Raw genomic sequence first — 17,808 nt, forward strand, 5'->3', positions numbered from 1 at the left:
TTTGTATCCTAGGTGGCCCAGCTAGACCTGTTTTCTCCTGCTGTTGAGTCCTGAGTGTCTGCTCTAGCCTCCTCTCCCACTTTGCCTTTCTGGGCCTGTTCCAGCAGCCCAGAGGGAAGTGCTTCCTCTGCTCCGAAGTGCTGTGGAAGAGGGGCAAGGTGGAGAGGTTTGGTCGGGTGGTCAGTTGTTCTGTGTCCAGGGACTCTATGTCTATATTAGTCCCTATATAGAAGTCTGTAAGACTGTAGTCTTAGAAAATGAAAGTAGTATACCTTCACACTCACTGAGTACTTACTGTGGGCCAGGCAGTGTGCTGAATTCTTACCTAACCCTGGAGGTAGGTATTTCCAGATTACAGATGAGAAAACTAAAGCACAAAAAGATTGAGTGATTTGCCTGAGGTCACACAGCTAGTAAAAGGGAGAGCTGGCATCTGAGCTCGCCAGACTGCAGAGCCCGAAGGCCAAGACATGGGACTAGAGTTCAGATCTAGCTGTCACGTGAATGTGCCTCCTCGTGGTGGAGACAGCAGTGGTAGCTCCTGGACTAGATGTGCAGTCCCAACTCTCATCTTGATAGCTCCAGAATCCCTCCTTTCCTTGCCATCTTCACCGCCGTTGCTTCATCATTTCTCATCCCCTAACTAACAATTTGTCCTCCTTCCACCTCTGGTTCTTCCACACAATATTGCCAGATTGATCATTCCAATAAGCTGACCAAATCATCTTACTCTGCTGCTTAAATCCCTCTGTGGCTCCCCAGCCCCTTCAGGACAAAATGATACAAAGTTGTCTTTGGCCTGGCTGCTGCCCCCTACTCATTCTGGAGCCTGTCAGGATGTGGCACTGTCATCTCTGTACGTGCACCATCCCTGTGCTCCTAACCCTTCCTGTGCTCCCTCTGACCCAGCCAGGCCCGCAGGATTCTGCCAAAACATCACCTGCTCTTAAGAACCCTCCGGAGTACCCTCCCACTTGGGTTTACCGATTCACTGCTCATTTCTGCATCCCAGAGGATGTGATGACCAGATTGTCCATAACTGGGCACTCCACTCCAGCAGACAGAAGTCCTGCTGAGGGAGAACTGTATGCCTGCCCGGCATTAGCAGAGACTGGGGCAGAAGGGCTAGCATCCAGATGTCCCACCTCATGCTAGAGCACATATAATTTGGGGAAAGGCAGACGTTAAACCAATAGGCTACAAGTAGGTCTTGAATTATAACTGTGGTAAATACTAAGAGGGAAAATGAAGGATCCTAGTGTGTTCAGCGGAAAGGCTCACCTTCGTCTTGGGTGTTGGGTCTTGGGCGGTGACAGCAAAGGCATGCCGGCTTCCCTGAGGAAGGGCTCTTTAGGCCAAGGCGCGCAGGATGAGTGTGAGTGCGGTAATGAGCTGAGGCTTGCACATTCTAGAGCATGGACACAGCACAAGCAAAGCTTAGGGCCAAGAAGGTGAATAGGCGTGTGCCGGCCAACTGGAAACCTGTGTGTCCAGGGCCTTGGCGAGCAGGAGGGGTAGAGGTGGCGGCCCTAGCTCTCTTAGATCTCCTCAGGCCACAGCCTTGGAACCCATTGCTACATCTTGAGCCAGAGGAGTGACATGTGCTTGAATTTACATTCGACAAAGATCACTCTGGCTGTGGTGGGGAGAAGGACTGTGAAGAGGCCCTAGTGCAAATGTGCAGGCTGTTGCGGCTGCACCGCTGTGAGAACGTGGTGCTCAGGAGCTCCTAAGGAGGTCAGCAGCCAGGGCCTGGGGCCTGGATAGGGGCAGAGGCAGAGGGAGGACCCAAGGGGTTCCCAGTGTGTACAGGAGTAGCCAGATGGCTAGTCACTCAGTAAATTCCTGGTTGTTGGCTAGCCAGCTGGCCAGACCCTGATCACTTTCTCTTGGTCCCTTCAACAGTGGTCTGCCCCACAGGGTTCAGGGCACGGCTTGCCAATGAGGCAGCTCCTTTGAGGATGCTCTGGTCTTTAGAGCACAACATAAAATTCCTCTAGTTCATTAGATTTGTGCTGTACCTTGCCTAGGTATAAGAGGTCGGTATTATAAGGGTTTTATCATTTTCATCTGTGATTCCAAAGTTGACTTATTAGTGATGATTATTAAAATGCTTGCTGAGACTATGAGACTAAGCCATAGAAACAGATCTTATGACACACGTGAACACATAAACCACACTCACTTGTGACCCGGTAGGAATGTGAGAAGTTACTGAGTTGTCTATAAAGTTTGTTCAGATACACTCCTCAAGGCATCGGTTGCTCTTCATATCTACATCTGGTTGAAATTTGGCCTGCCGTGTGTAGTCTCATAAATCAGTTCCACGCTTTGTGAGATGTGCTCCCTGTGGGCCTCAGCTCGTGGTGAGCACATCCCATGAGGCTCATAATGAATTGTCTGTCTGCAGTTTAACTACTTACTTAGGTAAACAGAATATTAATTTTGATATGTGATTAGAAAATTTTTTTTTGTAGGCTTTACCGCCAGCACCTGTTCAGAATCACACAAATAAGCATCAGGTATTCAATGCATCTCTTCAAGACCATATTTATCCGAGCTGTTTTGGGAATACTCCAGAGTGGAATAGTTCTAAATTTATAAGTCTTTGGGGATCAGAAGTGATGAATGATAAGAACTGGAATTCTGGCACTTTCTTGCCAGATACAATTTCTGGTAAGGAATTTGTTAAAACTTTCTTAAAGTTTTAAAATAACCTGAGCTGAGTAGATTGACATCTTTGCTGTAGTCTCCCATGGAAGCCCTGGCACAGCTGTAGCCAGCTGCTGCTCCATCACCTCCGTCTCCAGTGGGAGTTCCCTCGGGGCTGTCATCCTATTCCATCCTCTCGCATCTGCCACCAGTCAGTCCCATTGCGTGACTGAGCAGAGCAAGACTCTGGCTCTGTGGCTGCCTGTCAGCCCGGTGAGCCACGTGGGCACAGCCTCAGCACTGCTGAGGGTGCAGTGTCCATGGTTGGGTGTCCGGCCTTCAATTCTCGAGCAGTGGTTAACAACCAGACCTCAACCCCCTGGTGCACAGGGGCAGGGAGACAGTGCCACAGTCGACTTAAATCTGTGACTCACACTCCTTCCGCTGGTTGCTGCATTGACCCCACGTGGCATCTCTCCCCTTTACAAGCTCCTTCCTCCCCAGATGTCTCAGCCACTGAGGCCCAGCTGTTACTTCAGTCGCAGGGTCAGGGGCACCTGAAAAGGGGCTGGTACCTACGCCTCATCTCTGTCTTTCTGTGGCCAGAGCTCCTGGCAGCCCCACACCCAGCCCCTGCATGTGCCAGAACAGCAGGCTAGACTTGACATCCTGATCTGTGCTTGGGAAGGATTTCTAGCTGTGTGACCTTGGGCAAGTTGCTTGGCCTCTCTGAGCCTCAGTTTCTTCATCTTTTTAGGATGGGAGTAATAGTACCAACCTCAGAAAGTAGTTACAAGACATTACATAACTTTGAAAAGCACCTAGCACAGGAATTGGCACATAGTAGGTGCTCAATACAATTTTTTCTTAGATTAAAAGCTAGCTGACTTAGCGTCATCCCAGTGGGATCCTGACTTCAGTAGCAGCCCCAGTATCAAGTGTTCAGTCATCAGTAGTATGTCTTTTAGGGTTTAGCTAAGTATGATTTCTGTCAGAAGCCTTAATTTTCCTGTTCTTCTTTGAAGGGAGTGAAATATTAGGGCCAACACTCTCAGACACAAGACCTGAAGCCCTTCCACCTCCATCTAGCAGTGAAACACCTGCAGTTTCGGATAGTAAAGAGAAAAAGAATGCTGCAAAAAAGAAATGTTTATACAATTTCCAAGATGCTTTTATGGAAGCAAACAAAGTTGTCATGGCGACCTCATCAGCCACGTCCTCCGTGTCCTGCACAGCTACCACAGTGCAGTCCAGCAACAGCCAGTTCAGAGTGTCATCCAAGAGACCTCCTTCAGTAGGTAAGGCTTGAAGGCTCACTAGCCCTTGGGGTCCACAGGAAGGCAGGGCTCACTGACTTCTCCTCATTTTTGTAACTGCCTTTTACTTGGCCTAGCTAGAGGCCTAAGTGTAATTAACTGCCCAAAAATGCTCACACCCAGAGAGCTGATTCCTAGGACTTTGATTAGAATTTTAGCTGTCGTGCTAGATTCCTCTGGGGCTTCTTCGCTGCACTGTCTTGCTTTTGTCTCTGTTTCTGTTGTTCTGTGATAAGAAGAGGTTTTGCTTTCTTTTTTTTGAGATAGGGTCTCACTGTCGCCCAGGCTGGAGTGCAATGGCGCAGTCTCAGCTTACTACAGCCTCCGCCTCTTGGGTTCAAGTGATTCTCCCACCTCGATCTCCCAAGTAGCTGGGACTACAGGTGCCCACCATTATGCACAGCTACTTTTTGTATTTTTTGGTAGAGGTGAGGTTTCACCATATTGGCCAGGTTAGGAGGTCATTGCTTTCTGAGCACGTGGCAGGATTTCTCAGAAGCTGCTTTAGGAAAATGCTGAGCAGATGTGAGCTGACAGGGCTGCTTGTCACTGAGCCTGGGGTACAGTCCCTGGCTATCACTTAGGGGGCCTGAAAGCAAGAATGTGATCGGAGACCAATGCAACTTAGTAGCTGGCTTGAGGAGGCTTCACTAGCCAAAGTTGGGACAGATTGAGCATTAAAAGGAATGGGAAGGCTGAGTGCAGTGGCTCACACCTGTAATTCCAGCACTTTGGGAGGCCAAGAAGGGAGGATTGCTTAAGCCCAGGAGTTTGAGACTAGCCTGGGCAACATAGCGAGACCCTGTCTCTACAAAAAAAAAGTTTAAAAAAACTGTAAGAAAGTTGACAGTAGCATACAAATAAAGTCAGGAATCCATAGGGATAGGGATGCTGAAACAGGGTAGTAGGGTGGGAAGCTCTTCTTCCAGAAGCACACGTCCTCTAAATGTGTAAGAAGGGTAGGAGTGGCAAGTTAGCATGCTGTGGCCCGTGGCGTGACAGCTGGTGCAAGTGTGCAGCATTCGTGGAGGTTAACATGGGATATGCATTTGGGGAATGGAGTATTTCACCCACAGGGGACTGACAGATTACAGAGGGATGGTGGGCGCCTGCATTAATTCATTCACATGCTGCTATGAAGAAATACCCCAGACTGGGTAATTTATAAAGGAGTTTTAGTTGACTCACAGTTGCACATGGCTGGGGAGGCCCCAGGAAACTTACAATCATGGTGGAAGGTACCTTTTCACAGGGGAGAGAATGAATACCCAGTGAAGGGGGAAGCCCCTTATAAAACGAACTCACTCATTATCACCAGAACGACATGGGGGAAACACCTCCATGTTGCAGTTATCTCACTGGGTCCCTTCCACTACACGGGATTATGGGAACTACAGTTCAGGATGAGATTTGGGTGGGGACACAGCCAAACCCTATCACTGCAGACTGACAGATTACAAAGGAATGGTGGGTGCTGGACTCTGGAGGAACCTGGCAGATAGCACCATGCCCACTACCATGAAACAGAGAGACACTGGGCTTATCCCGTTGCCGCAGACTCATAAGGATTAACATAATCTTTGTGGGATTTGTGCCCAGAACCTTTTTATCTAAATCTACCAAGACAAGACAGATGCCGATTGGCAGACAGATGGCCTATTAAAAATGTTAGTCTTGTGAAAAGAGAAAACATTTGGAAGAGGCTGGGTTGGTGGAAAAGCTATAAAGGACATGTGAAGGAAATTGGAAAATTGAGTGTGGGTTATACCTTAGATGAGAGTATCCCGTCAGTGTCAAATGCCATTGGTGTGATCGTGGTATTATGGTTGTTCAGCAAAATGTCAAAAAAAGAAAGAGAGAGGGGCCGGGCGTGGTGGCTCATGCCTGTAATCCAAGCACTTTGAAGGCTAAGGTGGGTGGATCACCTGAGGTTGGGAGTTCAAGACCAGCCTGACCAACATGGTGAAACCCTGACTTAAAAAAAGGAAAGAGAGAGGGAGGGGGAAAGAGAGAAGGGAGGGAAGGAAGGAAATTTTTAAGTAAAAAGCCAGGTACGGTGGCTCACACCTGTAGTCCCAGCACTTTAGGCGGCCCAGGTGAGAGGATTGCTTGAGCCCAAGAGTTCAAGACCAGGCTGGACAACCTAGTGAGACCCTGTCTCTTTAAAGAAAAAGAAAAAGGTGAGATCCAAGATGACTGATCACTAGCATCTCAGGATTGTAGCTCCCAGAGAAAGCTCACAGAACGAGAGGACGCCACACTTTCAGACGAATTTTTGTTACCCACGGACCAGAAGATTCCCAGTGGAGGAGCCCCACGGGTCACCAGGGTGACTCTTGTGGCCGGCGTCGTGGTTTTGCCGGCGCCCCGGCGCGGCAGTTCTTGGTGCAGAGTAAACGGGACTGGGTCCCCTTTGGATCAACGTTTGGAGCTTGGGGAAGGCAGAGTCGCCCATTTACCTGATTGAAGAAGGGTCTCAAGATGGAGGCCAGACCGGAGATTCCCGGGCAGAAAAGCACCATGAATCTTAATACCACTGTTTTGGCTGGTGCAGTGGGTTGCTCAGATTTCGGCACTGGGAATCAACAAGTTGGATGTCCACTCAGAGACCTAATTTGAAAGTAGGCAATTACAAAGACGACAGGTGGATGAACTCACAATGAAGGGAAGAAACCAGCAGAAAAAGGCTGAGAATACCCAAGATCAGAATGCCTCTCCTTCTACAGGTGATCACAGTTCCTCATCAACAAGAGAACAAGGCCTGATGGATAACGAGTGCGTTCCATTAACAGATTTAGGCTTCAGAAGGTGGATAATAAGGAACTTTAGTGAGCTAAAAGAACATGTTCTAGCTCAATGTAAAGAAACTAAGAACTTTGAAAAAAGATTTGACAAAATGCTAATGAGAATTGACAACTTAGAGAGGAATATAAGTGAATTAATGGAACTGAAGAACACAATACGAGAACTTCGCAAAGTATGCACAGGTTTTAACAGTCGAATTGATCAAGCAGAAGAAAGGATATCAGAGGTCAAAGACCAACTTAATGAAATGAAAAGATTAGAGAAGAAAGAGTAAAAAGGAATGAGCAAAGTCTCCAAGAAATATGGGACTATGTGAAAAGACCTAATTTACGATTGATAGGTATATCTGAATGTCATGAAGAGAATGAATCCAAGTTGGAAAATATTCTTCAGGATATTATTCAGGAAAATTTTCCTAATCTAGTAAGGCAGGACAATACTCAACTCCAGCTAATCCAGAGAACACCACAAAGATCATTCCTCAAGTAGAGCAACTCCAAGACACATAATCGCTAGATTCACTAGGGTCGAAATAAAGGAGAAAATTCTAAGGGCAGCTAGAGAGAAAGGTCACGTTACCCATAAAGGAAAGCCTGTCAGACTCACGGCAGACCTCTCACGAGAAACCCTACAAACTAGAAGAGAGTGGGGGTTAATATTCAATATCCTCAAGGAAAAGAATTTTCAACCCAGAATCTCATATCCCGCCAAATTAAGCCTCATAAGCAAAGGAAAAAGAAAATTTTTCACGAACAAGCAAGCACTCAGAGATTTCATCACCACCAGGCCTGCTTTACAAGAGCTTCTGAAAGAAACACTAAAAACAGAAGGGAACAACCAATATCAGTCATCCCCAAAACTTACCAAAACGTAAAGAGTATCTCTATAATGAAGAATCTACATCAATTAATGGGCAAAATAGCCAGCTAGCATTAAATGACAATATTGAACTCACAAATAGTAATATTCTTAATTTAAATGGATTAAATGCCCCAATCAAAGACACAGACAGGTAAATTGAATAAAAAGTCAAAACCCATCAGTACGCTGTATCCAGATCTATTTCACAAGCAACGACATACAAAGACTCAAAACAAAGGTATGGAGGAAGATTCACCAATTAAATGGAGAGGGAAAAAAAAACAAAAACAGGAGTTGTAACTTTGGTCTCTCACAAAATAGACTTTAATAGTAACAAAGACTAAAAGAAACAAAGAAGGACATTACATAATGGTAAAAGGATCAATGCAACAATAGGAGTTAATGATTATAAATATATATGCACCCAATACAGGAGCACCCAGATACATAAGACAAGTTCTTAATGACTTACAAAGAGACCTGGACTCCCACACAATAATAGTGGGAGATTTTGACACCACATTGTTAATATTCGATGGATCAATGACATAGAAAATTAATAGGGACATCTATGATTTCAAATTAGACCTGGAATAAGTAAACTTAGTGAATATTTATAGAATTCTCCACCCCAGGTTCACAGATCATACATTTATCTCAGTATCATATTACACCTATTTTGAAAGTGACTACATAATTGGAAGTAAATCTCTCTTCAACATTTGCATAGCATTTCACAGACTTAAATGAAATATTGGCTGGCTGTTTGTTTGTTATTTTCTTCCCTTATTCCTTCCCGTCTCCGTTGTTAAGCACAATTATTGGCATAAAAGAGGTTTTTAATACCTATTTTTAGATTGCATTCCAGCCCGGGCAATAGAGCAAGACTCCTGTTCTCTCTCCCCCTTTTTCTTTCCCTTTCTTTCTTTCGCTCATTAAAAAAAAAGAAAGAAAAAACTGACATATATTTCTGCTATATGTTTCTGGAGTCCAAAAGTTTAGGTTTAGAAGAGTTAATGTCCATAGTTCCAAGGCATTCATAGGAAATAACATATTGGCAGCATCTTGCTAATTAATAGATTTTCTTCAGCTGGAAAACCCCTGCCAGAAACTAGAATCTTATGATAGTCCAAGGTGAAAAAAAAAAAAAAAGGGGGTGAAAAATTTTTTTTAAAAACCTCGATGTTCTAAGGAGTTCATGCCAAGGTGTTTATGGGCAAGTGCAACTTGCAGATGTTCAGCCAAAAAGTGTGTGTGCGCGTAAGAAGGAGAGTTTGTGAATACGACAGAATATCAGATCGTGATGAGGAAGCAAGGGGAGTGGGTACTCTTTGTCCTGTTCTTTCAAATTTTCTACAGGTTTGAACATTTTTGAAACAAAAACTTTGCAGTGACTCTCTCGCCTCTCCAAATGCAGGTGACGTGTTTCATGGCCTCAACAAGGAGGACCACAGACACTCGGCCCCAGCTGCCCCAAGGAACAGCCCCACGGGCTTGGCCCCCCTCCCAGCACTCGCGCCTGCCGCGCTCTCACCTGCCTCTACACCTCACCTTGCAAATCTTGCTACCCCATCATTCCCCAAAACAGCAACCACAACTCCTGGGTTTGTGGACACGCGCAAGAGTTTCTGTCCTGCACCTCTGCCCCCGACCACAGACGGCTCCATTAGCGCCCCTCCAAGTGTCTGCAGGTGAGCCAAGTCTGGTGGGGGACGTGGGAGCACTTTGGAAAATAGGTGTCATGCCACACTAACACAGCAACAGAAACTCCCCTGGAACCATGCAGTTGAAAAGTCCAGTGAAATGCTGAGGGAATGCAGGGGTGTCCCCAGCAGAGGCCATGAGTGGAGGGGGCTCCCATCTCAGCCTCTAGTTCTGCAGAGGGAAGAACAGGGGCAATGGGCCACCATGGATACGTGGGCCAGCTACTCCTAAACACTGAAGCATCGGGGTGTACATTGTTTGTTCCTTGTTGTGTAAGTTGTATTTGTTATACCTAGGGTGGAATCAGAAGAAAATGAATGGCATGTGAATAGTAAAAACACAATACAACAAACACTCAACAGGTTTTTTGTTTGTTTGTTTTTTGTTTTTTTTTTTTAGACAGAATCTGGCTCTGTCATCCAGGCTGAAGTGCAGTGGCACAATCTCAGCTCACTGCAACCTGCACCTCCTGGGTTCAAGCGATTCTTCTGCCTCAGACTCCCAAGTAGCTGGGACTACAGGCACATGCCACCACGCCTGGCTAATTTTTATATTTTTAGTAGAGACGGGGTTTCACCATGTTGGCCAGGCTGGTCTCCTGACCTCAGGGGATCTGCCCACCTCGGCCTTTCACAGTGCTGGGATTACAGGCATGAGCCACTGTACCCAGCCACGATTTCATCTTAAGACAATTTCTGTTACCTTTGAACTCACCTGTTTAAAGCTATGCCCCTTCTCCCCCGTAGTACGGAAGCTGTGGTTGCGGGAACAGTCTCTGAAGGAGTCACTGGATAGACTCTGTGTTCCTGTTCAGTGGTGCTCTGTGAGCACTGTGAGAGACCCCCTGCAAGCACACGCACATGCCATGCCTCCCACGTGAGCCCCTGGCCACTGCCTTTACTGCCTGTGTCTGACTCCCTAGGAACCCTGGCCTATGCACCTTCTGCACTGCCTCTTGTCTGTGGGTGGTGGTGAGCAGCAGTGCGAGTCGTTGCCTCCCGGGGCCAGCCACTTGCTGATGAGCTTGTGTGCGGTTTTGCAGTGATCCTGACTGCGAAGGGCACCGCTGCGAGAATGGTGTCTATGACCCGCAGCAGGATGATGGGGACGAGAGTGCAGATGAGGACAGCTGCTCTGAGCACAGCTCCAGCACCTCGACCTCCACCAACCAGAAGGAGGGCAAGTACTGCGACTGCTGCTACTGCGAATTCTTTGGGCACGGCGGGGTGAGTGCATGAGGTCAGCGCATTGTGATGTGGGAAGTGTGCAACACGGGCTCCTTTGCAGAAATTCTGTACTAGGTTGAATTCAGGGTATTCCACTTCTAGGATATACCCATCCTAAAGAAACAAAAATATTTGCCCAAAGATTGAGCCATAATGATTTCATTGCTTCATTTTATATTTTGTTTGTGGTTTTTAAGGTAGTTGGTAAATGGTAGGAGGTTGTTAACCGTGGTATATGCATATGGCGGAACGTTGTAGCCAGCGACTGCAGTGCTGTGTGTGTGCAGTTGGATTTCTCTTGTTTGAAAAGAGAGTCTTGGTATACACACATACTTCTTCATATTTCCAGAGCTGTGATTTAATTTATACAACCAATTCTCACTCGCCGTTAAAGAGGGATGGGTGGTAGGAATAGCGGGGGCTTAGAGTTGTTCTTTTTCTGTTTAGGTCTGTTTGCAGTTCCTAAAATGTGGACATGTTGTTATATAGTAAGAAATTTGGCAGTAGGATTCAGGGCAGTTTTTTTTTTTTTTGGTTTTGACATCAAAAAGGAAACCTATACATGGATGGAAAGATACTAAAGACGCATTTATTGACATGAAAAGATACTCGCATATTAAATAAGTAGAGGCCAGACAGTGACTCATGCCTGTAATACCAGCACTTTGGGAGGCCAAGGCAGGAGGATCTCTTGGGCCCAGGAATTGAAGAAAGACAGCTTGGGCAACGTTGTGAGACCCTGTCTCTACAAAAAATAAAAAAATTAGCTGGGTATTACAGCACACCCCTGTTGTCCCTCTACTCAGGAGCCTGAGGTGGGAGGACTGCTTGAGCCCAGGAGGTCAAGGCTGCAGTGAGCTGTGATTGCGCTAGGAGGTCAAGGCTGCAGTGAGCTATAATCATGCCACTGCACTCTAGCCTGGCTGACAGAGCAAGACCCTGTCAAATAAATAAATAACGTAGATTAATCAGGATTTATAATTGTTTCCTTTTTAGTTTAAAAAAATCCATTTATATACGTAGTTGTACATGGCTTACCAGGTTTTTCATGAATATGTAAAATTTGAGAGTAGGTATCAAAATGCCACTTTGGGTGACTTGCTGATAAGTTTTTCTTTTTTTCTGCTGGTGGTTTTATTTTCTTATTTTTCACAACAAATGTATACTACTTGAGTAATGTAACAGTTTATTTTTGGAGGTAAGGTCTGAAATGTATTACATTCAAAATTGTTAAAACTTAAGTGTAACTTTGTTGTTTTTCTCAGCCTCCAGCTGCACCAACAAGTAGAAATTATGCAGAAATGAGAGAAAAGCTTCGCTTACGCCTGACCAAGAGGAAAGAAGAGCAACCTAAGAAAATGGATCAGATCTCGGAAAGGGAAAGCGTCGTTGACCATCGGAGGGTGGAGGATTTGTTGCAGTTTATAAACAGCTCCGAGACCAAACCAGTGAGCAGCACGCGTGCAGCCAAGCGAGCAAGGCATAAGCAGAGGAAGGCAAGTGACGGGTCTTGGCGCCTGGGGGGTGCCAGGTCTGAGGGCATCTCAGGGTGCCGTGCCACAGCAGTCTCCAGGCAGGGCTGAGCTACAGGAGTTCGGGGCTCTGGCATGTATTGGCTTGCCCACAGCATTGCTCCGAGAGCCAGCCTGTCTCTAGTGGCCTGAACTGGAGACTGGTAAAAAATTTCACTTTGTTTGCATTTTCGGGAAATTACATCCCCTTTTGTAGAATGGATTTGTTCTTGTGCTGGCCATCATGAGGGCAGCAGTAGACACTCCAGCTTTATCTGTTGGAGAACCTTCTTTTCCAAGAGAGGAGCCCTCAACTGTAGAGATAGCAGAAGGGCCTAGGTGGGCTTTTGGGGCCTGTGGGAGAAGAAATGTCTGATGCGAGACTAGGCCAGAGCACTTGGCACAGGGAAATCTTCTGACTCGGGTCTGAGCATGTCCCACTTGCTATTCCAAATGAAGACCAGCACATGGCATTGATTAGAAGGGAGGAGAATAAGCGTTTGTGGGAAGGCTTGAGCCGTTCACTCCTTGCCAGAGGGCATGGGGTGTCACAAAAAGCAAATATCAAATAGAAAAAAAGTAGCCAGGCATGGTGGTGTACGCACGCCTGTAGTTCCAGCTACTCAGGAGGCTAAGGTGGGAGGATCACTTGAACCTCAGAGGTTAAGATCATGCCGCTGCACTCCAGCCTGGGTGACAGAATGAAACTCTGTCTCAAAAAAATAAAAACAACTTTTTTCTCTTGGAGGATTTTCTAAGTGCCCCTATGCTGGAGCAGTTCCAAAGAGCCTTCTGGTTTCAGCTCCCTAAAAATGTCAGGCTCCAAGAGGCAGAGTTCAGTGAGCAGATGTGGGCTGCATGCAGAGGGAAGCTGTAGGTTCTTGGGGTTCTGGCAGTAGGACAGATGCCCTGGGAAGAGACCAGGTTTCTGTCTGCAGCCGTGGTGAGGCAAAGAGGTAAAGAGGAGGACGATCCCACAGTGGACCCGGACCCGATGCCCTGTGTTGTTGCTTCTATCTTAGCTGTTTTAATTATTCTACCTTCAAGGGCTCTGCTAGACTTGACTACTGGGCCTGATTGGGAGGCTTTGTGGGAGAAGCCTTGTTCTGTGCCCCAGAAGACTGGAGCCTCCTGGAATAGGGAGAACATAGAGTGTCCTTCATTCAGGAGTGTCCAGCGTCAGGGGGCCTCACGGTGCTGCAAGGCCCCGAGACTTCCCATTGGGATTCATTGGAGACCTCTGGGACCCCTTCTTGAGTTTTCAGGGTACTCTCCACCCCAGGCTCTTGCCCTCTGACCTTGCAGGTGGTCTGGATCCAGACTTCAGGCCCAGCTGAACCTTACAGGCTGATGTCATAGGCCATGCTGAGCACCCAGCTTCACCTCGAGGGACCTTTTCCCGGTGCTTTCTACAGAGCAGCTCACAGATGTGTGCTGAGGCTCACTGGCTAGCTGGTTGTTGAAGTGACGGCAATAGTTCACCTATGGACTCGGTCCTGTAGCAGGTCCAATCCAGAGGCCTATGCTGGGGCAGCCGCTCTGCTGGAGACCAGGGCACCTGCCCAAAGTAGGTGTCCTTACATACTTGTTATGGGTCCATATCTTGACTAGACGCCCATGATGGATTTTTTTTTTTTTTTTTTTTTTTTTGTGTCGGAGTTTCGCTCTTGTTACCCAGGCTGGAGTGCAATGGCGTGATCTCGGCTCATTGCAACCTCCGCCTCCTGGGTTCAAGCAATTCTCCTGCCTCAGCCTCCTGAGTAGCTGGGACTACAGGCGCACGCCACCATGCCCAGCTAATTTTATTTTTGTATTGTTAGTAGAGACGGGGTTTCACCGTGTTGACCAGGATGGTCTCGATCTCTTGACCTCGTGATCCACCCGCCTCGGCCTCCCAAAGTGCTAGGATTATAGGCGTGAGCCACCGCGCCCGGCCCCATGATGGACTTTTAGATCAGCTCTAAGAGGACGCCAGCTGGCCGGAGTGCACCAGCGAGTGTCCTGATGGAGTCAGCCCTCCCCTCTGTGTGGCAGTGTGGCTCCGCAGCTCACTCCAGACGCTGGACTGCCCGGCCATTCCGAGAGCTGCCTGCCGGGTGCTGCTCCGGACGTACACATGGAGAAGGACGTTATATCATTTTTACTTGAATTGTCAAATGAAAATTTTCATAACATACCATTGTTAATTTTTTATCGTAATTTTAAAGTTTTTCAAAAGACAAGTCAATTTGCCTGTTAAAAAGTATTGTGAAAAATAATATATACTTGGGGAGTACTTTGCTATTTCTCCAGGAGAAATGCTTTTGCCAGAGTTTCTCATAAAATGTTTTTGCCAGAGTTTCTCATAAGCCTCGGCACTTCTAAAGGTTGTTGGTGGGCAGAGCCATGCTCCCTACACTGATGGCTCTCGTCTGCTTTCTGAACGCAAAGAACAGTTTCCATTTGTGCTCCTGGAGTATGCGTCACTACTCAAATGCAGTCTTCACTTGGGGTGAAAGTTAATTTTCTGTCAAGTTGGACAGTGAGTCATTTGCTCTGTCACACTAGTGAAAATATATGGCACTTTTGTTTATCTGCTAGGTTGGGAAGAAGGAATTTCTAGTTTTTTACTGCACATTTCTTTTTGTGATGCCACCACTGCTCATTGCAGCCTCGACCTCCTGGCTTCAAGTGATTCTCTCACCTCAGCTTCCCAAATAGCTGGGACCACAGGCGTGCACCACCACATCCAGCTGATTTTGGTACTCTTTGTAGAGATGGGGTTTTGCCATGTTGCCCAGACTGCTCTCAAACTCACGATCTCAGGCGTGAGCTGCTTCACCTGGCCTGCTGCACATTTCTTACACGCCCTGTTCAGGTGAACGCATTAGCCTTCACCTGGAAAGGTGGACCTGCCCAGAGTTCTGGTGGCACGTGTGCAGCCTCAGTACTGCACCCGCACAGGCAGTCTGTGGTGTTGGTTACATCATCCACCCGACCAGGCGTCAAGTTGCCCTGCCACGCCTGTGAGGGGTAGTTGGCTCCCTGGATGTGTGCTTTGCACTGCTTTTCCCTTGGTTCCTGGTGTTTAGCGCCAGGTCAAAGGGTATCGGGAATTTTTTGTTAACTACTCCCTCCTCCCCATTCCCCGCCAAATAAGCATATACATTAGTAAATAGATGAAATTTAACAATCCTGTAGAGTAAGATAATTGGAGGTGTGTGTGTGTTAAGCTTTATTACAGCCTCTCCAGAGTTTACATTCCATATGTGATTCGTTTTTAAAACTATCTTAGTTTTCTGTATTCTTAATTTTTAGCACTCACTGTCATCTTAAATTGTCTTCTCTTTTCACATTGGCAGCTGGAGGAGAAAGCTCGCCTGGAAGCAGAGGCCAGGGCCCGGGAGCACCTGCACCTCCAGGAGGAGCAGAGGCGGCAGGAGGAGGAGGAGGAGGAGGAACGTTTCAAGGAGGAATTTCAGCGGCTTCAGGAGCTTCAGAAGCTAAGAGCTGTAAAAAAGAAGAAGAAGGAGCGGCCAAGTAAAGACTGCCCCAAGTTGGACATGCTTGCTAGAAATTTCCAGGCAGCAGCAGAGTCTGTCTCTAACTCTGAAAATATCCACAATGGCTCACTAGAGCAAACTGAAGAACCAGAAACCTCTTCTCACTCCCCATCCAGGCATATGAACCACTCAGAGCCCAGGCCAGGGCTGGGGGCTGATGGGGATTCTGCAGACCCTGTTGACACCAGAGACTCCAAATTTCTCCTCCCCAAGGAGGTGAATGGGAAGCAGCATGAGCCACTCTCTTTTCTCTTCGACATCATGCAGCACCATAAAGAGGGAAATGGTAAGCAGAAACTGAGGCAGACCAGCAAGGTCAGCGGCGAGCCAGCGAGGAGGCCCACAGAGCCCTCCAAGGCCTCAGAGGGGCAGCCCAAGCCCCGGGCCCAGACTGAGTCAAAGGCTAAGGCGGTCGACCTCATATCCGTCACAGAGCAGAAAAGAGAGGAGAGAAAAGTCAACAGTAATAACAATAACAAAAAGCAGCTGAACCACATCAAGGAAGAAAAGTCAAACCCAACCCCTATGGAGCCCACCTCTCCCAGCGAGCATCAGCAGAACAACAAGCTGGTGCTGGCAGATTCCCCTCAGCCAAAGGGCAAGAACAAGAAAAATAAGAAGAAGAAAGGAGACAGAGGCAGCAATTCAATTGGTAAATACAGAATAGCAGGAAGATATTTCTCAGCGGTGCTGGTTTTCATGTGTGATGTGCTAGTATGGGAAGAGAGCAGGTTTGGCGTGCTCTCGCCATCTGGCCTCCTGTCCTATAGAAAAGAGCATAGAGGATTTCTACACACTCCTGTTTCCCAACATCAGTATTTCCCATGTTTGCTCATCATTCTCTCTCCCTCTCTCTGTCATTTTTCTGGACAGACCATAATACCCCTTTAACCTTAAATACTTCTGTGTATGTTTCCTCAAGATAAGGACACTTATAAAACCATAGTACAGCCGGGTGCAGTGGATCACACCTGTAATCCCAGCACTTTGGGAGGCCGAGCCAGGTGGATCACGAGGTCAGGAGTTCAAGACCAGCCTGGCCGGCATGGTGAAATCCCATCTCTACTAAAAATACAAAAAATTAGTCAGGCTTGGTGGCACGAGCCTGTAATCCCAGCTACTCAGGAGGCTGAGGCAGAGAATTGCTTAAACCCAGGAGGCAGAGGTTGCAGTGAACCAAGATCGCACCACTGCACTCTAGCCTGGGTGACAGAGCAAGACTCAGTCTCAAAAAAAATCAATAAAAAACTACAGTAGAGTGATCAAAATGAAGAAGTTGATACTAATCCAGTGCTATTCTTTAATTATAGGCCTTACTCATGTTTCTCCAGTTGTCCCTTTAACATCCTTTATAGCAAAAAAAAAAAAAAAAAGTTGTTGATGTTTCTCCTGACATCAGACCCAATCCAGGATCCCATGTCTTAGCTCTTTAATTTCTTTTCCTTTGGATCAGTTTCTCTGTTTTTCATGACCTTGACTTTTTTGAAGAGTGCAGCGCATTTATTTTTTAGTGTATCCTTTTGTCAGGGTGTATGCCCCATGTCTTCCTAATCAAATTCAGATTGTTTTTGGCAACAGCACCATTGATAGGACCAGTCCCTGTGTGTGTATCCTACCAGGAGGTGGATGACAGTATCTGTCCCATCACTGGGGCTGGGAACTCTGATCCTGGGTTAAGCTGGTCTGCCCATTTTCACCACAGGCAAGTTAATATTTCTCGTTTGCTAATTAGTAAGTGTCTTATGGGGACATGAGTATCCTGTTTTTTTATTGAACATTGACTGACTAGTTGTAGAATTCATTAATGATTCTTGCCTGAAGTGATTATTACTGTGTTTTCAAATGGTTATTATTATTATTTTTTTTTGAGATGGAGTTTTGCTCTTGTTACCCAGGCTGGACAGCAGTGGCATGATGGTGGGGTTTCTCCGTGTTGGTCAGGCTGGTCTTGAACTCTTGACCTCAGGTGATCTACCCACCTCAGCCTTCCAAAGTGCTGACATTGCAGGCATGAGCCATCACGCCAGGCCCAATGGTGATTTTTCTAATATTATTCCTTCTATATTTGTTAGTTGCCATTCAACTTTAGGAAGAGCTCTCCAACCCCATGTGTTTTTTTCATTCATTTAGATGGATTCACGGGTGTTTTACTTCATGCTATGCATTAGAATCTTTTATGAGTGATATTTAT

At 46.7% G+C, this 17,808-nt stretch overlaps 1 protein-coding gene across 4 annotated transcripts in view; it reads left to right on the plus strand.

The window, feature by feature from the left end:
- The window catches only part of FAM193A (family with sequence similarity 193 member A), a 194,366-nt gene that overhangs the window by 147,348 nt on the left and 29,210 nt on the right, over nt 1-17,808 (plus strand). For all 4 annotated transcript variants that reach the window (XM_064365352.1, XM_012466903.3, XM_012466902.2 and 1 more), the window contains 6 exons: nt 2,478-2,676; nt 3,678-3,950; nt 9,052-9,325; nt 10,381-10,564; nt 11,830-12,060; nt 15,417-16,269. In XM_064365352.1, the coding sequence (XP_064221422.1) occupies nt 2,478-2,676; nt 3,678-3,950; nt 9,052-9,325; nt 10,381-10,564; nt 11,830-12,060; nt 15,417-16,269 (2,014 nt within the window). The remainder of the gene's footprint in view (nt 1-2,477; nt 2,677-3,677; nt 3,951-9,051; nt 9,326-10,380; nt 10,565-11,829; nt 12,061-15,416; nt 16,270-17,808) is intronic.

This window comes from Aotus nancymaae, unplaced genomic scaffold, assembly GCF_030222135.1.
Source record: "Aotus nancymaae isolate 86718 unplaced genomic scaffold, 86718_ANA_hifiasm-v0.15.2.pri h1tg000006l, whole genome shotgun sequence".
Classification (NCBI taxonomy): Eukaryota; Metazoa; Chordata; class Mammalia; order Primates; family Aotidae; genus Aotus; species Aotus nancymaae.